Consider the following 19,510-nt stretch of genomic DNA (forward strand, 5'->3'; position numbering starts at 1 on the left):
ATTTCTAACGTAAACCCTTCCGTACTATAATTAGAATCCCCAAAATGTAACCCTCCTCTGTCCCCGCTCCCACATTTCCCCACATGATATGATGCCATTTCAGGCTAACTTTATAGGTCCAAGCTCCATCCACATGTCAAAGGACACGACTAGTGACGGCTCATACAGTTTTATGTTTGTATAATGGCAGTAACCTCTATTACAGAATTATCTGACCCCCTGTATAAGCAATGCCGCCCCTGCTACCTCTTGTGTCACCCCCTCTACCTCATAGATTGTAAGCTCTTGTGAGCAGGGCCCTCAGTCCCATTGTGTGAAATGACTTTCTTTGTAATGTATCTTTGTCTGTATTTGAACCCTACAAATTGTACAGTGCTGCGGAATATGTTGGCGCTATATAAATAAAATTTATTATTATTACATTCTTCCTTCTAGGTGTTGCAGATTTCTTACTTTTCGCTGTAATGTCTTTTGACCGTTACGTTGCAATTTGCTACCCTTTACATTACTCTGCCATAATGCATCACAAGCAGTGCATTCAACTAATTGTTGCCGTATGGACAGCAGCATTTTTCTCTATCCTTTCTCTTTCCATCCGGGTATTCAGATTGCCTTTTTGCGTGCCGCTAGTGAACCATTTCTTTTGTGACGTTGTCCCCTTGCTTCAGAATTCCTGTATTAACACGACAGCCATCCACCTACAGGAAGTCATCACCTCCTCTATTATCTTGATAACTTCTCTCTCGGTGACTCTAGCATCCTATATCAATATCGTGAAAACCATTTCTAAAATCCAGTCTCTGGAAGGAAGACAAAAGGCCTTCTCCACGTGCTCATCCCATGCATTTTTTTGTAGTTCTGGTTTATGGCAGTAGTAATTTCATATATGTAAAACCGTATCAAGGTCAGACCAAAGATTATGATAAAAAAAGTTGCACTTCTGACCACTATAGTTGTCCCTTTGCTCAATCCTTATATATACACACTACAAAACCAAAAGTTTGAGGACCAAGATTTGAGACAATTCCTTTTCCACCACAAAGCAAAATTTTTCTGTATAATGTTAAGGGTATGCTATAACAAGTCACCCCAATAGCAAGAAAACGTATGTGCCACCAAGTCTACAATACAAGCATGGCTTTTTAAAAGCCATCTATAAATCAAAAAGGTATGGTCAGAGCCGTAAAATATATTTCTTATATGTAACCAAACCATGTGAAAAGTTTACAAATTCTAGTAAGTCTACAATTGTTCTTTGCTTTTCAATTGTAAAATGTACTTGATGAAGGACAAATTGACAGGCTGCAATGAGAGGATGGAGAGAAGCTTTTATTCACTGAGAAAATACTTGATATAATGCTGCTTAGTCTAAACACACTTTAGAAATCCAGGTTAACACTTGCCCCCTATTTTTTTGCATGCTTTAAACACCATACATAATTCAAAGGTGTAATAATCACCAATATTAGGTTATCCGACACAGGACCCCCACAATTCAGCTGTTCCATGATAGCATGGCTCCCGGTAAGGTTTCCATACCTCTCACTTGCTCTACAAAATGTTGCAGCAGCATTAGGTACTACAGTACTATCCCACTGAAATCTATGGGGCAGTGTATATACTTTTAATGTAAACTATATCCTCAGTGGGGTCTAGTTCTCATATTTCCTAGTCTACATATGCAGAAATGGTATTGTGTAAATTTGTGCAGTCTTTATTTTGATATGTTTTTGTATTTTCTTATAGTGTCTTTGATTAAGGATAGGCTTCTTTGGTCGCTTTTAAGTCTACTACTGTATGTGATCATGAAATGCTGGATCAATAAAATAAAAAAAATAAATAAAGCTTTTGCTGTGTTAAAGAGCACCTTTCACCGATTTGGGCACAGGCAGTTCTATATACTGCTGGAAAGTGCGCTAAATTCAGCACACTGTCGACTTTCCCGATTTGTGCCCCAGGTAAAGAGCTATCGGTCCCAGTACCGTAGCTCTTTACAGTCAGAAGGGCATTCCTGACAGTCAGTCAGGTACGTCCTTCTCCACAGCAGCGCCTATAGTGCTGTACAGTGTGAGCGCTGTACAGCACTATAGGCACTGCTGTGGAGAAGGATGTACCTGACTGTCAGGAACGCCCTTCTGACTGTAAAGAGCTACGGTACCGGGACCGATAGCTCTTTACCTGGGGCACAGATCAGGAAAGCCGACAGTGTGCTGAATTCAGCGCACTGTCGGCTTTCCAGCAGTATATAGAACTGCCTGTGCCCAAATTTGTGAAAGGTCCTCTTTAAGCTTATGACTGTTCTTTGAGCCATGATGACCATAAGCACTACAAACTATTTGTCCTGAGTGCAACCCCAAACTGTATGCATTGACAAACAAGATAAACAAGTAGTTTTCTGGTGACACAGATTATGTAATTCTTGAGTCTTCTGCTCTGGTTCTCAATTGATTCATGTGACCACACATTCACACAGGATCTTGTGTGAACCTGGAGTCAGTTTCTCCATGAATTTTATTTTTTTATCTTTTAAAATGTCACACAATATATCCTCTTTAAGAACACTGTGTGAACTGTGCATACATATATATTAAAATTTTTTATTATATATAAACCACAATAGACGTGAGTACATTGAGATCACATATGAAAATTATGTTACCATGTAGATGAGCTAGCAGAGAACGTGAATACTGGAGAGGAATAATTATAGTGACAGATGTATATACTTCCCTTATTCTGCCAAACTTGACCTTCAATGTTAGTTTGGAAGAACCCCCCCCCCCCCACTACAGAAGTGAGTGCCCACAAAACATCAGAAACCCTACAAACAAGACTGCAGGAGTCTGATGCTTTTGCATTGCAGTTGGAAGCCCAAAAGGCATGGCACTTCCTTTATGTTTTTCATTGCTTTCAAGCCACTCCTGACAATATTTATAAAAAGCTGCCTTTCCACTAAATATAGTGAACAAAATTTATCAATTCATTCGCATTAGCCATGTGTCATGTCAGTAATATCAAAGTGAAAAAACCACAATATGAAAATAATGTGACATAAGATATATATAAAGATAAGTGACAAATCTGCAATGTACAAAAATACATTACAATACAGCTTAATGAGCCAATAACAGACAGGTGTAAGAGTCAGTTTAGATACCTGATAGAATCCAGACACAAGTAAAAGAGGACTACAAGTCCACAATAGCGTGTAGTGAGCACCACTGCACATGTGCGGGAATGAAAATAAAGTGCATTCAGTGTCTGTTGTCTCGCAAACGTGCAGTAGCCACTGTGAGGCTAGAGGCGCCATCATTAAAGGGGCTCTATCAGCAAAATCATGCTGATAGAGCCCCACATATGCGTGGATAGCCTTTAAAAAGGCTATTCAGGCACCAGTAAAGTTATATTAAACTACCCCCCCATTTTAAAATAACCTAAAAAAGAATGTGCTCTACTTACGGATCGTGCACGCTGGGCAGGCATTCAGGGTGTGTCTTCATCTTCTTCCCCACCTCTTCTTCCTCCGGTCCCGTCCTCCTCCGGCGCTCGCGGACACTGATAAAAAAAATAGCTTGGGCGCATGCGCAGTAGCACGCGGCTTCTACTACGGCTACTGTGCATGCGCCCAGGCTATTTTTTTTTTTCAGTGTCCGCGAGCAAGCGCTGGAGGAGGACGGGACCTGAAGACATCGGAGGAAGAAGAGGCGTGGATGAAGATGAAGACACACCCAGAATGCCCGCCCAGCGTGCACGATCCGTAAGTAGAGCACATTCTTTTTTAGGTTATTATTTTAAAACGGGGGGGGGGGGGGGGGGGGGGTAGTTTAATATAACATTACCGATGCCTGAATAGCCTTTTTAAAGGCTATTCACGCATATGTGGGGCTCTATCAGCATGGTTTTGCTGATAGAGCCCCTTTAAATGTCCTCAGATCATAAGCAATGTAGAGCAGTGTCAGATCTCATGGAAAGTTTTTAAAACACAAGATAAATGAACAGAAAAACAAGAAAAATCAAAAATAAAATATAAAAAGGTCACTGATGTACAGGAGACTAAGTGACACAAATAGTATAATTTATAATGAAGTATAGCTGCCTGAAATAATGCAAGCTGGCCACTCATAGGTGTGAACAAGCACCTAGAGCTTTCTGCCATAGTGAATCCAAATGGTATGAATGTGAGACTTAGTCTCCTGTACATCAGTGACCTTTTATATTTTATTTTTGATTTCTCGTTTATTTCTGTTCATTTATCTTTTGTTTTAAAAACTTTTCATGAGATCTGACACTGCTCTACATTGCTTATGATCTCTGAGGACCTTTAATGATGGCGCCGCTACTACACATGTGCGAGACAACTGACACTGAATGCACTTTATTTTCATTTCGCACATGTGCAGTGGCGACCACTACACGCTATTGTGGACTTGTAGTCCTCTTTTACTTGTGTCTGGATTCTATCAGGTATCTAAACCAGGGGTCTCAAACTCAATTTACGCGGGGGCCACTGGAGTTAGAGTTTGGGTGAGGCTGGGCCGCATCAGGATTTCCACAAGCTATGCTCGCTGCAGCAAATTTAGCTCCACCCAATTTTATGATGTCTCCGCCTATTCTTATTAATTTTTCATGTGCCCCCACACAGTATAATCCTCCTACAGTTACCCATACATTATAATGTTCCCCTCCAACTGTCCCACAATATTAAGTCCCTCTCCTGGTGCCCCAGTTTAAACTGGGGGAAACTAGAGGGGACATGAAACTGGGGCAGCTGGAGGGAGACCTAATACAGTGGAGGTAGTTGGAGGAGGGCAATAAATTAATGGCAGCTGAAGTGGAACATTAAACTGGGGGGGGGGGGCAACTAGAGGGGGACATTAAACTCAGGAGGCTAGAAGCAGACATTAAACCGTAGGGGTAGCTGGACAGTGACAATAAACTGGGGACAACTAGAGGCAGACATGTCCCCCTCCAGCTACTCCCATGGTTTACTGCCCCCCCTTCATCTACCCCCAGTTTCATCTCCCCCCAAGTTTGATATTCCCCTTCATTTGCCCCATTTTATGTCCCTCCTCCATCTGCCCCCAGTTTCATGTTCCCCTCCATCTGCCCCAATTTCATATCTCCCCTTCAACTGCCCCCATTTTCATGTCCCCCCTCCATTTGCTCCCCCTCATCTCTGCCCCCAGTTTCATGTTCCCCTTCCATCTGTGCCCCCAGTTTCATGTCCCCCCCCTCTATCTCTGCCCCTAGGTTACTGACACTCCACATCTCACATTCCTCTCAGTACTACATCTCTTCATCTCGGCACACTAAGACACGCCTCCCTAGTCACGTGATGTCTGCCGTCACACACAGGTCCTTGAGTTTTAAACTTCAGTTGTACTAGCTTTCCACCGATCACCCATCACTTTCTATTGCTGTTATAAGAGCGGGGGAGTGATCAGAGGAAAGTTTAAGTAAAACACTAAAGGGACATAGCGGGACATGCAGGGAGCTGCAAACTATTGTACTGAGGGCCGCAAGTTTGAGACCCCTGATCTAAACTAACGACTTAGACCTGTGTTATTGGCTCATTAAGCTGTATTGTAATGTATGTTTGTACACTTTGGAGATCTGTCACTTATCTTTATATGAAAATGTGACATAAGATATATATTGTACATAGTATCACTGTTGTAATGCTTGAAACAGGGTCTTGGAGCCAAAACGTCGCCGTATGAGGCAATAAACCTCCTTCACAATTTTTGGTGTGCCGCCTGTTTTTTTTTTGATGGTAGTTGCTTTGCTTGTAATATTCTCATGGTGTAATCTCAGTTGTATTTGTAGAAACTATGGTCCACGGTATCAAAATATATACCTTACTCCCTTTTGCAGATGAGAAAAGTTTAAGTGTAATAATTAAAGGCCTAGGCTTGCAAGAAAGATAGTGATAAAAGTTTTAATTTTATTTTAATAGAAAAAAATATTAATCTTCCTCTAAATATGAGGCACAAAAAGTATTGGCAAAATAAATAATCACAATTCTGAATCTGCATTATAAATACAACTACAGCGATAAAACAAAATACAGGGCAAGAACTGGGGGTGGGGGCACAATAAGGAAGCAATCAGGAATGTGGGTACATGTTACAGGAAGCCATCCTAAATCGTCCCTTACTCCAACAGGTTTGCAACAAGGCATTAGAAAATGAACTGTTTTGTACCAGGTAAGTGCTATGAACCTGCAAGAGTTTATTCTTCACCACAGAGTGTGAGGAAAAGCCAGTTAACGCTTCTGCCTTTAAGTCCCAAATTCACAGCATCAAGCATAGATCCTGCTGTCCAGCAGTTACTCGCTCTGGGGTCTGTAAGCCACTGTTGCGCTGGCTTGAGTGCTTGGTCCTTGAGGCTTACCATTCACCAACAACCGTATAGGAGAATCCACACGAATACTTTGAAAGACATATGTCTGTCAAAAGAATATTTTAAACCATTAGAAAATTCTCTAAGGTCAGATGCATCATTTACGCACAGATGAACCCCCTGAGCTCTGAATGAATCCTGCTTCGGGTTTGAGCAAAGTACATTAAAGTTTACTCTGAGCAGGAAACCTTAAGTGAAACTGCGAAGGGAGCAGTCCCTTTAAATGGCCCTAACTCTGGATCCACACAGGCTAGAGCCACAACCTTGTTTTAAAAGCCAAGAATTTGCCTGTAGACCCCATTGATTTTGAGATATCAATGGATAAATCGGTGCTATGGGTATTTGCAGCTCACACTTCAGCCAGTGTGCAATAGAACGTGTGCACCTGACTATACAGGGAGAGAACAAATTTCCTTTTATTCTCCTATTCCGGGCACTTCAAATAATCCCAGGGAAGAGGGTACCATGAACCATGCCCGCTCTACTAAAGTAATTTTACTGAGACTTTTATCCTGGAGGGGGGGGGGGGGGGGAATTATATTAGAAAAATTATATATTTTATTATACTGAAAAATTTCACGTGACATGTACAAAATTGCCAAATACTAGTCATCCAGGAGAGAAAAGAGGATAGAAATGGAAGATGACAAGAAATAGTTTTCGCTACAATCACACTCTGTGAAATGGTACATTTTTGGCCACCACTGTATGTACCGTATTTTCCGGATTATAAGGCGCACCGGATTATAAGGCGCATTATCAATGAGCGCCTGCTAATTTGTCTGGGTTCATATACAAGGTGCACCGGACTATAAGGTGCATTAATGAAACAAAGCTCAGAGCACTGTGCAATATGCCCTGTGTGTGCACAGGAAAGCCGGCTGCTGCCTCTGCTGCTGTAGGATGAGCTGGGAGATGCCTGCTGTTCATATGCTGTGGGGAGTCAGCTCTCCCAGAGGCAGAGGCAGCAGCCGGCATACAGCAGAGGCAGCAGCCGGCTTTACTGTGCACACAGTACAGCATCCAGCCGGCTGCAATGCCATTGAAGTAAGGCTCGCTTAGCCCTGCCCCTGGAAGTCTCACTAAGCCCCACCCACTGCTGCCAGGACGAACAGCAGCACCAGCGCTGCTATGAAGATGGGAAAGGCAAGTATGACGATACCTCTCCCCCCCCCTCCACTAAGGAAGTGCTGACATGACTGTTGGTCGTCATAAGACATCCCCCGAAAATAAGACAGGTCTGGCGGTCAGCTAGCAAAGGTTTTTGTTTTGTTTTTTTAAGTTACAAAGAGTAAGCTCAAACCCTGAATGGAAACTTACCTGGCTTTTGTGTTGTATATTGTGCTGTTTTAGGTAAGGTTCAGGAATGGTGACAGAATCTGCAATGAGAACTCCCCAGCTTTCCACCATATTGTAAACCATTACCGCATAACAAGTTCCCTCTGCATCTACAAATCCAAATGTGCTACAGAAAATATATTGAGGAAAAAAAAAAAAAAAAAAAAAAAAGTTTGTTTACATGAACAAGATCTAGTAAAACATAGCAAGTCAGATACATGTGCTTCAATACCTCTATTACTGCTCTGGGTGAACCTGTCATATGGATACTGTTCAGCAAAATGCATTGTATGTTCTTCCATACAAAGATACACAACTATATAATTATACGCACACACCATACAGTGTAAAAGCTTCAGTTACAAATATACAAGTTAATGGTTTAGCCAATTAAGTGAAAGAAAGCCAGTTTCTTTGCACTTCTTCAGACATGGCTGTAATAGACAGTTTGTACCATCAGGAAGGAGTCTGGTAGGCGCCACAACTTATTCTGCAGTAGGACACTGACTCCTAAACATTCAGCCAATGTCAACAAGTACAGTATTCAGCATAAAGAAAGTCCTGGAAGTGATGATGACCCCCCACCCCATAGAGGGCCCAGATATAAGGAACGGATGAAGACAGAAGGATTTGAGCAGGTCTACATCCATGGTAGATCTGTGGTTAGTTGTCTAAGATGTCAGGGAGTTCCATCTGTCAAAAAAACCAAAACCTGCAGATTTTTTTTTTTTCTTTGATGTTGGATTAGTGTACACCAATGCATTTTTCAGTGCTTGGACCCATTCACAGTCTTATAGGTCTCAGTACTAAGTGTTTTGAAATTGTGTATTGAAGACATGGGTCACATTTAGAGAAACAAGGGCTTCCGACAGCTCCATTGGGGAAGAGAAGTCACTCATTTTAGGACATCATATCCCCATTGAGCCATCAGCATAGGGACAAAATAGGAATATCCTATGAGTGAATGACTGCTTGTTGCAGCAATCACACTTCAATTGTTAAGAGCACGATGACAAATACCCATTACAGGATGATCAGTTTTATATAAACAATTATGGAGTAGCCATGCTATAGTGGATTGGGTTGGTTTAAAAAAAAAACAAAAAAAACAAACAAAAAAACACCACACTCTTCATGGACCAGCACTTGATAGGGTGGCGACTGCACACCATTTGTGGACTTATGTTCACTTTTCATTGAAAAGAGAATATTGTTAACTTAGTGCAACAATAAGAGCAATGTTTTATGGTGGATTTCCCCAAAATATATTAGTTCACTTTTCCCACTTCATAGTGTGGATGCTTAAAGTGCTCCATAAGAGACCTGAATGGTACAACTGTATGTGTGCTACTTGTTTAGTTAGACTAGCAATGTCTAATTGAAACTTTACTAATAAAATGAGGTCTAAATAATCAATGCAGAAGTATAGGCAATTCCCGCCAACAGTAACTCCATAAGACAAAATGCACATGACAGTGTGCTATCTGAGTGTCTTCCCATTTTCTGCGTCAATATTTTCATATTCATTGGAATGGACACACAGACCCAGAAGACCGTCAGCTAGATTTGGATAGCACACTCACTTGTGTGCATGAAGCCTAATGCATTTTAGTTGTAATAATTGTGTAACTCACAATGGCACTCGCTCCTCAGGCACTAGACTAAATACCACTCTCCCAAGCACCACACAGCCAGAGTTTTTCCCTGGCTGCAGAGCACATAAGGGCTTTAGCTGTAATCCTCCATAATGACCAAGAAGCACAGGAGTTAGACTACTCAGCATGTTCTGTAGTCTTTTACCACGGATCTTTCCCTGTGAAGACATTTAAGAAAGGAAAAAAAAAAACAAAAAAAAAAAAAACACAGTCAGGGCAAATCAATGAAAAGTATCTTCATAAAACAGAATTTTAACAATACAGTTAGTGCACACATGAAAGAAGTGTCCATCAAGTTAACTGAGGGAAGTGAAAGGTCATGGCCATTCTATACACTTCCATAAGCAATGCTTATCAGAATTCATGGTGTGGGTTGCATTGCTACTTCAAGCTCTCTATACTGATCTAAGTTAAAAGTAAAACTGGTAAGCTGCAACTAAGGGTGCCTTCACACGGCAAAGCGCGCCGCTCATTTAGACACGTATCCGAGCGCGGCACTTCAAAACAGAGCCCAATGATTTCAATGGGTGCTGATATACACATGCTACCCATTGAAATCAATAGGGGGGCGGCCTCCGATTGATTTCAATGGGTAGTGCGCGTATATCGGCACCCATTGAAATCAATGGGCTCTATTTTGAAGCGCTGCGCTCGGACACGTGTTTAAAGGAGCGGCGCGCTACACCGTGTGAAGGCACTTTACACTACACCAAAGTTTCCACCCATAGCCTTCTCAGTCATATCAACTCAGTTGAATGAGTGTCTGCAACTAGTCTGACTGGCATACTAGACCTTATGTCTACCTCCTTCGCTTCTAAAGTTGTCTACATCTACCTCCATCACCATGTTCCTCATTGCAGCTAGATGATGTTGCCATATTCACAAGACTGAGCTGATTATCAGCTGCATGTTTCACATCTGTCACCAGATATCTGACCCATGAAAAGTAGAGAATGTTCTATCATTGCATGGACACCACATGACTGAGTAACTCGTTCATGTGAATGAGCTATTTAGAGATTAAATTCACAATGTGGAAGTGCAGTGAACCATTATATTACCCAGAATTATCAGCTGCTATTCAGGGAAGAATACCTTGTTGCTGAGAAAACCACACAACCTGCCCAGATAGTCAAGCAACTGTTCTTCCCTCATAAGGGGTTCAGTCCAAGATGGCTCCAGAGTTGCAGCTCGAGAAAACCCATCCAGCGCTCCTTGATAGTTCTGCTCATACTTGCACAACTGTGTGGAAGAAAATTAAACATACTTTCTTGGGGAAACTGCATGCTAACCGATGGCAGTTTCTGCTGCTTATATATTTTATGGGGAAGGGGAGGGGGGGGGGGGGGACAAAAAAAAAAAAACAAAACTTTTTTTTTTCCCTCTCAGGAGCAGCAGATTCACATAGGACATAAGGTACTTAATATTGATGTGATAAAGTACTGAGCACAAGATAGAGATCATATCACATGCACCCACATTTTTTACATGAGTCTGCCCTTATCTCAGCTCTCACTCCCTTTCCCTTAAACTTATACCTCTGTGAGCTGAGAGTTTTACAAGACCAAGATGGTTTTGAAGAGAGGTCAGAGTTTAGGAGGGATGAAGAAAGCAGCCTGAGAAGTGGTCAAATGAGTCTGCCATACATTCATTGACTATTTAATTCACAGGAAAAGTCTTCTCACAGAAGTCAATGAAATTTGTAACTTGTACAGTATAAGGAATGATACCTTTACTTAACAGTTACAGGCAATGCTGCTGTTAGGGAGTACAATGTATTATGTATGATCATGTATTGCAGAATAGTAATTCAAAGGTGTCTCCACATGAAAGCTAGTTACTCCCTTATCCATACCAACCTCTCAGACCGCCACTGATCAGCAGAACAGGGGACACACTTTCCCCCCCAGTTCTGAATGAAGCAGAGGTCAGCCAGCAGTTCCCTGCTCTAGTCATTTCAATGGGGGGTGCCAGAGGTACACTGCACAACCACCACTCCATTCACTTCCCCTGATCAGGTGTTCTGTGAAGTAAATAACTTTCTTTTGTAGGAAAATCCCTTTAAAATAGGCATGCTGAAAACAGATATGGGAAGAAAAAAAAAAAAAAAAAAAAAAAAAAAACCACCCACACCCCAGAAACTATTACTTACAGTTGCACGGTTGAGGTGCAAATCAGGATTGCAGGAAGCGGTCTTGTCCACCCTTTCCTATCATATAAGAAGTGGTATATTCATTAAATTTTTGAAGGTGTGCTTCCCCCCCCACCCCGAGGATACACGTCTGAAACATCCTCAGTCATCAGTACAACTGGCTTCTAATGGGTTTTAACGTATTCAATTTACAGGACATTTGCCAGAAAAACCTGAAGTTGTTCTGAAGTTTAGTTATGCTTTAAAGGGGAAAACTATCAGGCAGTTTATCACTATTGTACACAGAATGAAAGTTCCCATTCCCACCCTCTGTAATATATCTGTTGCTGCATAGTGAAGTTATAAATCATAAAGCGTCATATGCAAACTAATCTAAGGCGTCACAGTGGGCAGGGAGGCAGCTGCAGCATGGTGACCTCCTGCTAATCCTGCCTCCTAGAGTGACATTGGGGGAGGGCATGGACTGTGCAGGAGGGGCCACACCCAGGAGGTGTGATTTGCAAGGGGACACCATGGCTAGGCTGCAGCTGCCCCTCGCCCATTAGGTTAATTTACATATTACTATACCTTCAAACTTCATTATAATAGAAATATCACAGAAAAATCAAGTCGTTCAGTTTAGGGTTGTGTGTAATGCTTAAAAAACACAAAAAAACCCCTCAAAGAAATAAAACGAAGTGGGAAAGTCATTTCAAACAGTTCTATTGTGGGCATATACATAGACGTCATATAAAAGGAGACTTATCTTTTACATGCCACCAAGTTTGCAGATGCTCTCGAATTCTGTGAGATCTCTTAATGAAGGCAATAGGATGAGCATGCAATATTCGGTGATACTTAGACTTCCTGGATGTCACCGTGCTATTGGAGGTTGGTTTTATTAAAATGAGTGTGGTATAAAAGCCCACTGCTAGAAATGCACTCTTGTATTACAAGAGCTTTCATCCAAGACATGTTAGAATAGCTGTCCCGTAGGCTCAGCTTATTTGTTTGAGGCGTATTAATAGTGATGACGCCACCTTCCAACAGCAGGAATAGGGCATGCCAAGTTACCCAAATAGATTTACTAAATACCGTATATACTCGAGTATAAGCAGAGTTTTTCAGCACAGTTTTTGTGCTGAAAAAGTGCTCCTCGGCTTATATTCGGGTCATTACGGTAATTTTCTGCTAGCAGGTCAGGATAGCAGACTCCGCCCCCCCACCGCTCCATCACACGCCGGGTGACGTAGCCACGTAAGCTCAGGTCCGCACCCGGCGTGTGGCTGCTTCCTGCCCTGCTAGCAGAAGTACCGCAAGTACTTCTGCAGCTCTTAATGTACAGCATCTCCGCGCTCCTAGCAGGAGCGTGTCGATGCTTTGGGCCCCGGCACTCGCCCCGTCTGGATGCCGGGTCCGGATGCCGGGTATGTACCGTAAGTGTAATGGCACCGCTCTGCAGAGCGGTCGCCATAGAAACCGGCACCTCCGCTGTAATGCTTACAACAGAGATGCTGAAGCTTATGCCTGCGATCTCTGATTGTAGGCATAAGCTATGGCATCTCCGCTATAAGCGTTACAGCGGAGGTGCCCTCCGGAGATGTTCTCCCCCTCCGGAGATGTCCTCCCCCCTCCGGCCTGCCCCATACCTTTAAAGATGCAGGCCGGCTCCTGCGCAGCGAGCTCGCAGTAGCCGACCTGTTCCGACGACAGCCGGGAGCCTAATGAAGGCTCCCAGGCCTGTCATCGCTATATTACTATTACAGCTGGTCTATGACCAGCCGTAATAGTAATGTAGAGAATCTCCCATAGACGGCAATACACTTGTATTGCCGTCTATGGGACTTGCAATCAAATGACTGCAGGTTCAAATCCCCCAGGGGGGGCTAAAAAAAAAAAAAAAAAAAAAAAAAAAGTTTAAAAATAAATATAAATATATATATATATATATATATATATATATATATATATATATATATATATATATATATAAAAAAAAAATAAAAGTTCTAAATCACTCCTTTCCCTATAATTCATATAAAGGCGGGTTCACACCAGCACCTGATCTCAGTTATGCAGGTTTCCGTTTTCTGTCGAGAGAGGACAGAAACCGACATTCAGTGTCTGTTGGTGAGCGTCTTCTGCTGCCCATGGCGAAACCGTTATGCATAACGGAGATTGGGCGCTAGTGTGAACCTGCCCTCAAAGTAGAAAATGACTGTGACACACATACACATTAGATATCCCTGTGTCTGAAAGTGCCCGGTCTACTAAATATAGGGTACCTGTAGTGCTTCTATTCCGTCGGGAAGGGGTTAATAGGAGCACTGCAGATACCCTATATTCAGCAAGGCTGAATTCCAACTGGGGGTAAAAAACCCAGTCCTCAAGCTCAGGGAAGGGGCAGACAGACAACCAAAACACCCCCTCCCCTTCCCCAGTATCTACTGCACCCAAGAACTCGGCCATTTTAATTTTTTAAATTTTCCAGCAGCTGCTGCATTTCCCCCCTAGGCTTATACTCGAGTCAATAAGTTTTCCCTTTTTTTGTGGTAAAATTAGGGGGGGGGGGGTCGGCTTATATTCGGGTCGGCTTATACTCGAGTATATACGGTAAAACTAAGATCACAGGATAATAAGGCCCACAGTAAAGCCATTTTTCTCACCTAGGTTCAGTCCATATACAGATATGACATTCCAAGACCCATAAAGACTGTTACATAGTTCAGAAAGATACGGAGTATGGGAAAGCATTTTTCAGTACAACGCAATTGTTGCCTTCAAAAGTAGTGTTACATTAAGGAATAAGTTACTTCACAGTAGATCTATGGAAACTCGTAAGAATTGGTTAGGGCACTGTACCCAAAAGGCAATTTTGCTTGTGGACACCAAATACTGTGCAAAAGTGTAAAAAAGGAATTATAAGAGGGGCACTTGAGTAGTCCATTTATAAAACCAAGTTTTGGTCTATACTTTTTTGTCTGTCAACTTTTTTATATCGGTAAAACTATCAGGACTTGTGTTTGCTTAAGAGAGCATGCCAGATCTATTTTGACATGAGAGTTTGTCCCCACCAAGTTAGAGATATGAAGGGAGGGGATGGAGATTCCAAAATTTGCAGACGATGAGAGTTAATGTGAACCCTGGAAGGGGTGTTCGTAACCAGGACTTATTAAAACGAAGGGAGATGGATTCTCAGAACACAAGCTCAAGGCCCTTTGGGTTTAAATAAGAGACATGAGTATTTTGATAAGAATTAGCGATGTGTCCAGAGTATAGTTATAAATACGGGCATCAAACAGATCTTGTTATTTAGCATATGTGTCTGCTGTGTTATACTCTTGTAAAGATAGGGATTACTAGTTCAAGTCACCTGATATGTACTTTTGCCACAGTTTTGCTCTATATACACCATTTTGAGAGATTTTAATTGGCGTCCTCTGGTTATGAGGACTATGGAGCATGCAGCTAGAGTGGTTCTGGAGAGATTGGTTGTTGCTGGTGACAGCAAGTGAGGCGCCTTTTTTATGGCACACCTGGACTCAGTCAGGTCATCAGCTTGTAGAATCACGGTGTGCTCAAAGAAGCCAGCCGCCGTTCTATCTGTGCCTTGAAATCTGTTTTATTTACTGAAATAAAGCCTGAGTTTTGGAGAACAGTGCAATCCTGTCTCTTTCTATTGGATATTTTCAGCTTGTATGATCTATGGAAATAATGCAGCTAGAACTGCAAATGTACATCTCCTCTTTCATGCAACACCAGAATCCTGTTTCTAGGTATTAGAATACACAAAGATAAAACTTAAGTGACCCTTCCACACCCTTGTGTCCACTTCATTACATACAGTGAGGAGCCAGGAAGTCAAAGTTTTTGAATATTTAGTTAAACCATAGCACATTGCATATGGTAGGTTACACTCCCTATACGTTTCAATAAGGTCTATTTCAACTGAAGAGCCTTCTTTATAAAAAGTGTTGGTCCTACATGACTAAGCTCAAAAAAAAAAAAAAAAATTTTTTTAAAACTCACCGCCTGTACATATGCATTGAGAGCCTGCTGAGAAATTTTAGGATTTTGTCCCGTACAGAAGAACAGAGAGAGATAAGCATTTCCAAGGATATCTGTGAAAGCATGTGAAAAAATAAAACTGCATCAATAAGCAAATTACATGCTACTGTCATTAGCCATTTACTACCTATCCTGAGATCCATTATGGGATGCACAATATTATAATAGAAAAATTAAAAATCCTTAGTCTGTAGCAATTTATTCTGAAGCCACAAAAGAGTTTTGATAAATGCAACTAAAGATGAGCGAGTACTATTCGAAATGCCAGTTTCAAATAGCACGCACCCATAGGAATGAATGGACGCAGCTGGCACGCAGGGGGTTAAGTGGCCTGCAAAGTCTGCGTGCTGGCCGCTTCCATTCATTGTTATGGGTGCGTGCTAGTCGAAATGGCAGTTTCGAGTAGTACACGCTCATCTCTAAATGCAACAAACTTAATACATATTTAAAAAAAAAAAAAAAAAAAAAAAAAAAAAAAAAAAACACCCTCCCATACAAAACTTACACCAGGAGGTGCCATCTTTAGTATCCATCTGAACAGCTTGCTTGGCATGCTTTACACTGTCCATGATATTTCGAGAATTTTCATCTGGATCCTGTGAGCGCCGCTGTCTCATCACCATTGAGAGGTTTCGTAGCGAGACTTTGTTCTTGCACTTAAATATAAAATAAAAAAAGTTAGTACTTACAGCTACATGACCAGAGATCACTAGAACACAGAAAATGCTACACTTTTATAGAAGCACTTTTAATGCTTACATGATTCAGAGCGCCCAAAAAGCAGGTCTGTGCAGCAGACACATCCATTTTCTTCCAGTATACTTCTCCTAGCTGATTCCAGGCTTCTACACTCCCAGGTTCCAGTTTCACTGCCTTGGAAAGCACTTCCTCTGCATCTGAGCAGTAGTCTGGTATCACATTCAGAGCCTTACCCTTCAGCACTAAATAGAAGCCCTTATTCTTCCAGACATCTACACAGCAAGAAATAAAAGAAATTGTGAAAACCAAAGAAGTCAAAGAGGAGAGCAAGGAAACCGCAATAGAAAGATTAGTCTTCTGCGTTACCATCAATTTCATCCATTAGAATAATAGTATGCTCCAGTTCCATCTTCACATCAAACGGTTTCTGATATGCATCCTCCACACTGTGCGTTTCAAAATAGTGGTCCCGAAAATGATAAAGTTTGTCTACTAGTTCCTGCAAAAGAAAACTAGAAGCTACAAGTTTGATACATAAAGACATATTTTCTGCTTCACCTCTGCATCCTCTGTCAGTAGGAAAATCACTATAAAACTAAAGTTAGTACCTTGTAGGGAGGCTTCTACACTTTCCAAAAATGGTCTTATTCTCTAGGAAAGTGAAGCTGCAATGCAGAAGAGAAAAATCTGCATTTTATTCTTATGCAAGTTAGCTGAACATCTCATCTCCTACAAGGACTCTCCTCTCCTCTACAAATAGCTACCCATAACTGCAAACCGTGACAACATGGACCATTTTACTCAATGGGGTGGAAGAGCGGGGCAGCAGTTAGAGGAAATTGTCTAGAGCACAGAATGAAGCTCTAGTAGGAGAAAAGGCCTTAATATAATATATATATTATATATTTTTCTCCATATCCCAGGGAGGAGCTGTGACCGGGAAGTAGTGTGGATGGTACAACAGAAAACTACATAGCAGGAAGCAAAGACCACATAAACAAATGCAGAAGATGCCAGGAGTGCCCCAGAAATCACTAGGGAAAAAAAAATAAAAAAATAAATTATATATATATATATATATTCATGCTGCTGAAACAAGGAACCGGCTGTAACTTCAGCCGGAGGTCCCAAAGGTCCCTTCCCTATTGCAGTGTACAGAGTGTTCAATAAATGTTGTATAGACAGCTACAGGCACCGCCATGATGCTCACGTGATCCACTGGGATCAGCGACTGTAAGAGCTGCTGGGTCCTTCTACAAGTCCTATAGTTACGTGCAGGAGGCTGCATTTCCCCTGCAACCAGTCCCAGGGGAAAATCAGCCTCCCCCACAAAAGAAACAGTTATCAGATATCTCCAAAGGTCTACTATGACCTTATGGGGACATAAAGAATTAAATAAAATACATAAACTAATCATACACCCTTGTTAAAAGGTACTAGCCCCATCCCCAATGATGCCATACAAAATAAAAATTACCATAACAGGAATTTTTTATATACAGTAATACTTTGTGCTAATAAGAAAAAAAAAAAAAAAAACCCCACACATTTTCCCCTCTTTTGTTTATATTTTCCCAGACAAAAAAAAAATAAAAAAAATTTAAAGCATGCAAAGATAAAAATAAAACCTGATGTCACCGAAAAACGAAGCAGAAGTTTGTTGAATAATCCAAATGACAAAATGTTATAGCCCTCAGAGCTGCACATACAAAAACCCCAAAAGTGTCTGGTTCTAGACCAAAAATAGCCCAGAACGGAAGTGGTTAAGGTTAAAGCCCCACGTTGCGGAACCGCGGCTTTTTTTTTTTTTTTAAATCCAAGGCCATGCAAAACTTGCATAAAAATAAAATGCTGATTTCTATGAAAATAAAGTTGCACTGCACAACAATCTTTGGAAGGTGTAGAAGACACCCTACAATGTACTGACATTACACTAATCTTAACATTAAAAATTACGCAAATTGGATTTACGTATCAGGGTCGGTTCACACTAGCGTATGTATTCCGTCCAGGGAGAGGCCGCATGGAGACCTCCTAGCCAAAATACAATCGCAATTGCAAGCACTGTGCTGTCAAAGCGCCCGGACCCCATAGACTATAATGGGATCCGTGTGCTTGCCACGCACTGCCCACACGAATCATATAATACCGCATGTGTCAGAGAACATGAAAGCCCCTTTAAGTTACGCTCACAAGAGCGATTAACGTGACGTCCATAGACTGGAACTTTATATCACAGCAGCCTATCCACAGAAGAGCCAGCTGGGTGACTAGCTTACATATGAACATAGCCTTGAACGTTTCCTGCATTTGAATCCCCCTTTAAATCCTGACAAGTTTACAAACACCACAGTAATACTGGTTTAAGGGGTTAACTGTGAAATTCACTTCAGCTAGAATTATAATATTTCATGCTAGTGCAATGGAAGGCGCTGCCTATAGCAACCAATCCAAAGGCTTGTGAACATCTGCCCACCACCCTGATTGGCTGCTATACACAATGACTCCATGGCTGCCCCATACTGTAGGCACAACACCAGCTACAGTAACACAGGTATCCCGGCAGACCAGCCCTCACAATGTCGGCTTACTGACACTTACTATAGCAGCAACACCCAGCACAAGTCACAGCAAACGGAGTAATGCCAGTGACCCGGGCGCTGCCATGTGCAGTACATTGTGTAGAGCACATACAATAGGCAGACAGCCTTATTGATTACATGCGCCACAGTGCAGCATTACTACTCTGCATAGTCAGTGTGTAGCCCATGTATGCAAGTGACCAGAGCACAGCTCACAGCGCAGCTGAGGAGAAGCGCGGCGTCCATTATTAATAGGAGGGCAGACACCGAGCTCCTCTGTACCCACAGCCCCGACATACCTGTAACTTGTTCCGCACTTCTTCTTCGGTCTCCACTCCTCCTTCAGCCATAATTTCAGTCTTTCCTTCTCCCTTCTAGTTAGTTATAGCACTGAACGCTGGATAAAGGCGGGAGACAAGGCCGCAGCACACCCTGGCGGTGAGGAGGAATTACTGCAGCTACTTTTCACAGGGAGGTCCTGGCTCTGCTCCAATTGTCTTTCTAGAAACCAAGGAATTTGGGGGAAAACCACACCTGCCCAGTATTTGGCTCATTTGTGGTATGTTGTCCCAGTCCTCTAGACACATGAACACTAATAGACCCACATCTAGAAAAGCAAGAGAATTGAATCAAAG

General features: G+C 42.0%; 1 protein-coding gene across 1 annotated transcript; it reads right to left on the reverse strand.

Annotated features, from left to right (window-relative positions):
• Positions 1-5,932: 5,932 nt before the first annotated feature.
• TTC5 (tetratricopeptide repeat domain 5) lies at positions 5,933-19,257 on the reverse strand. Its single transcript, XM_075263129.1, has 10 exons — positions 19,175-19,257; positions 16,660-16,792; positions 16,354-16,565; positions 16,100-16,250; positions 15,556-15,647; positions 11,548-11,604; positions 10,491-10,637; positions 9,375-9,553; positions 7,723-7,867; positions 5,933-6,448 (listed from the first exon to the last, which is right to left on the reverse strand). The coding sequence occupies exons 1-10, from the start codon at positions 19,223-19,225 to the stop codon at positions 6,329-6,331; spliced, it is 1,287 nt and encodes a 428-aa protein (XP_075119230.1). The 5' UTR covers positions 19,226-19,257; the 3' UTR covers positions 5,933-6,328.
• Between the last annotated feature and the right edge of the window lie 253 nt (positions 19,258-19,510).

The sequence above is a fragment of the Leptodactylus fuscus genome, chromosome 1 (genome assembly GCF_031893055.1).
Source record: "Leptodactylus fuscus isolate aLepFus1 chromosome 1, aLepFus1.hap2, whole genome shotgun sequence".
Taxonomy (NCBI): domain Eukaryota; kingdom Metazoa; phylum Chordata; class Amphibia; order Anura; family Leptodactylidae; genus Leptodactylus; species Leptodactylus fuscus.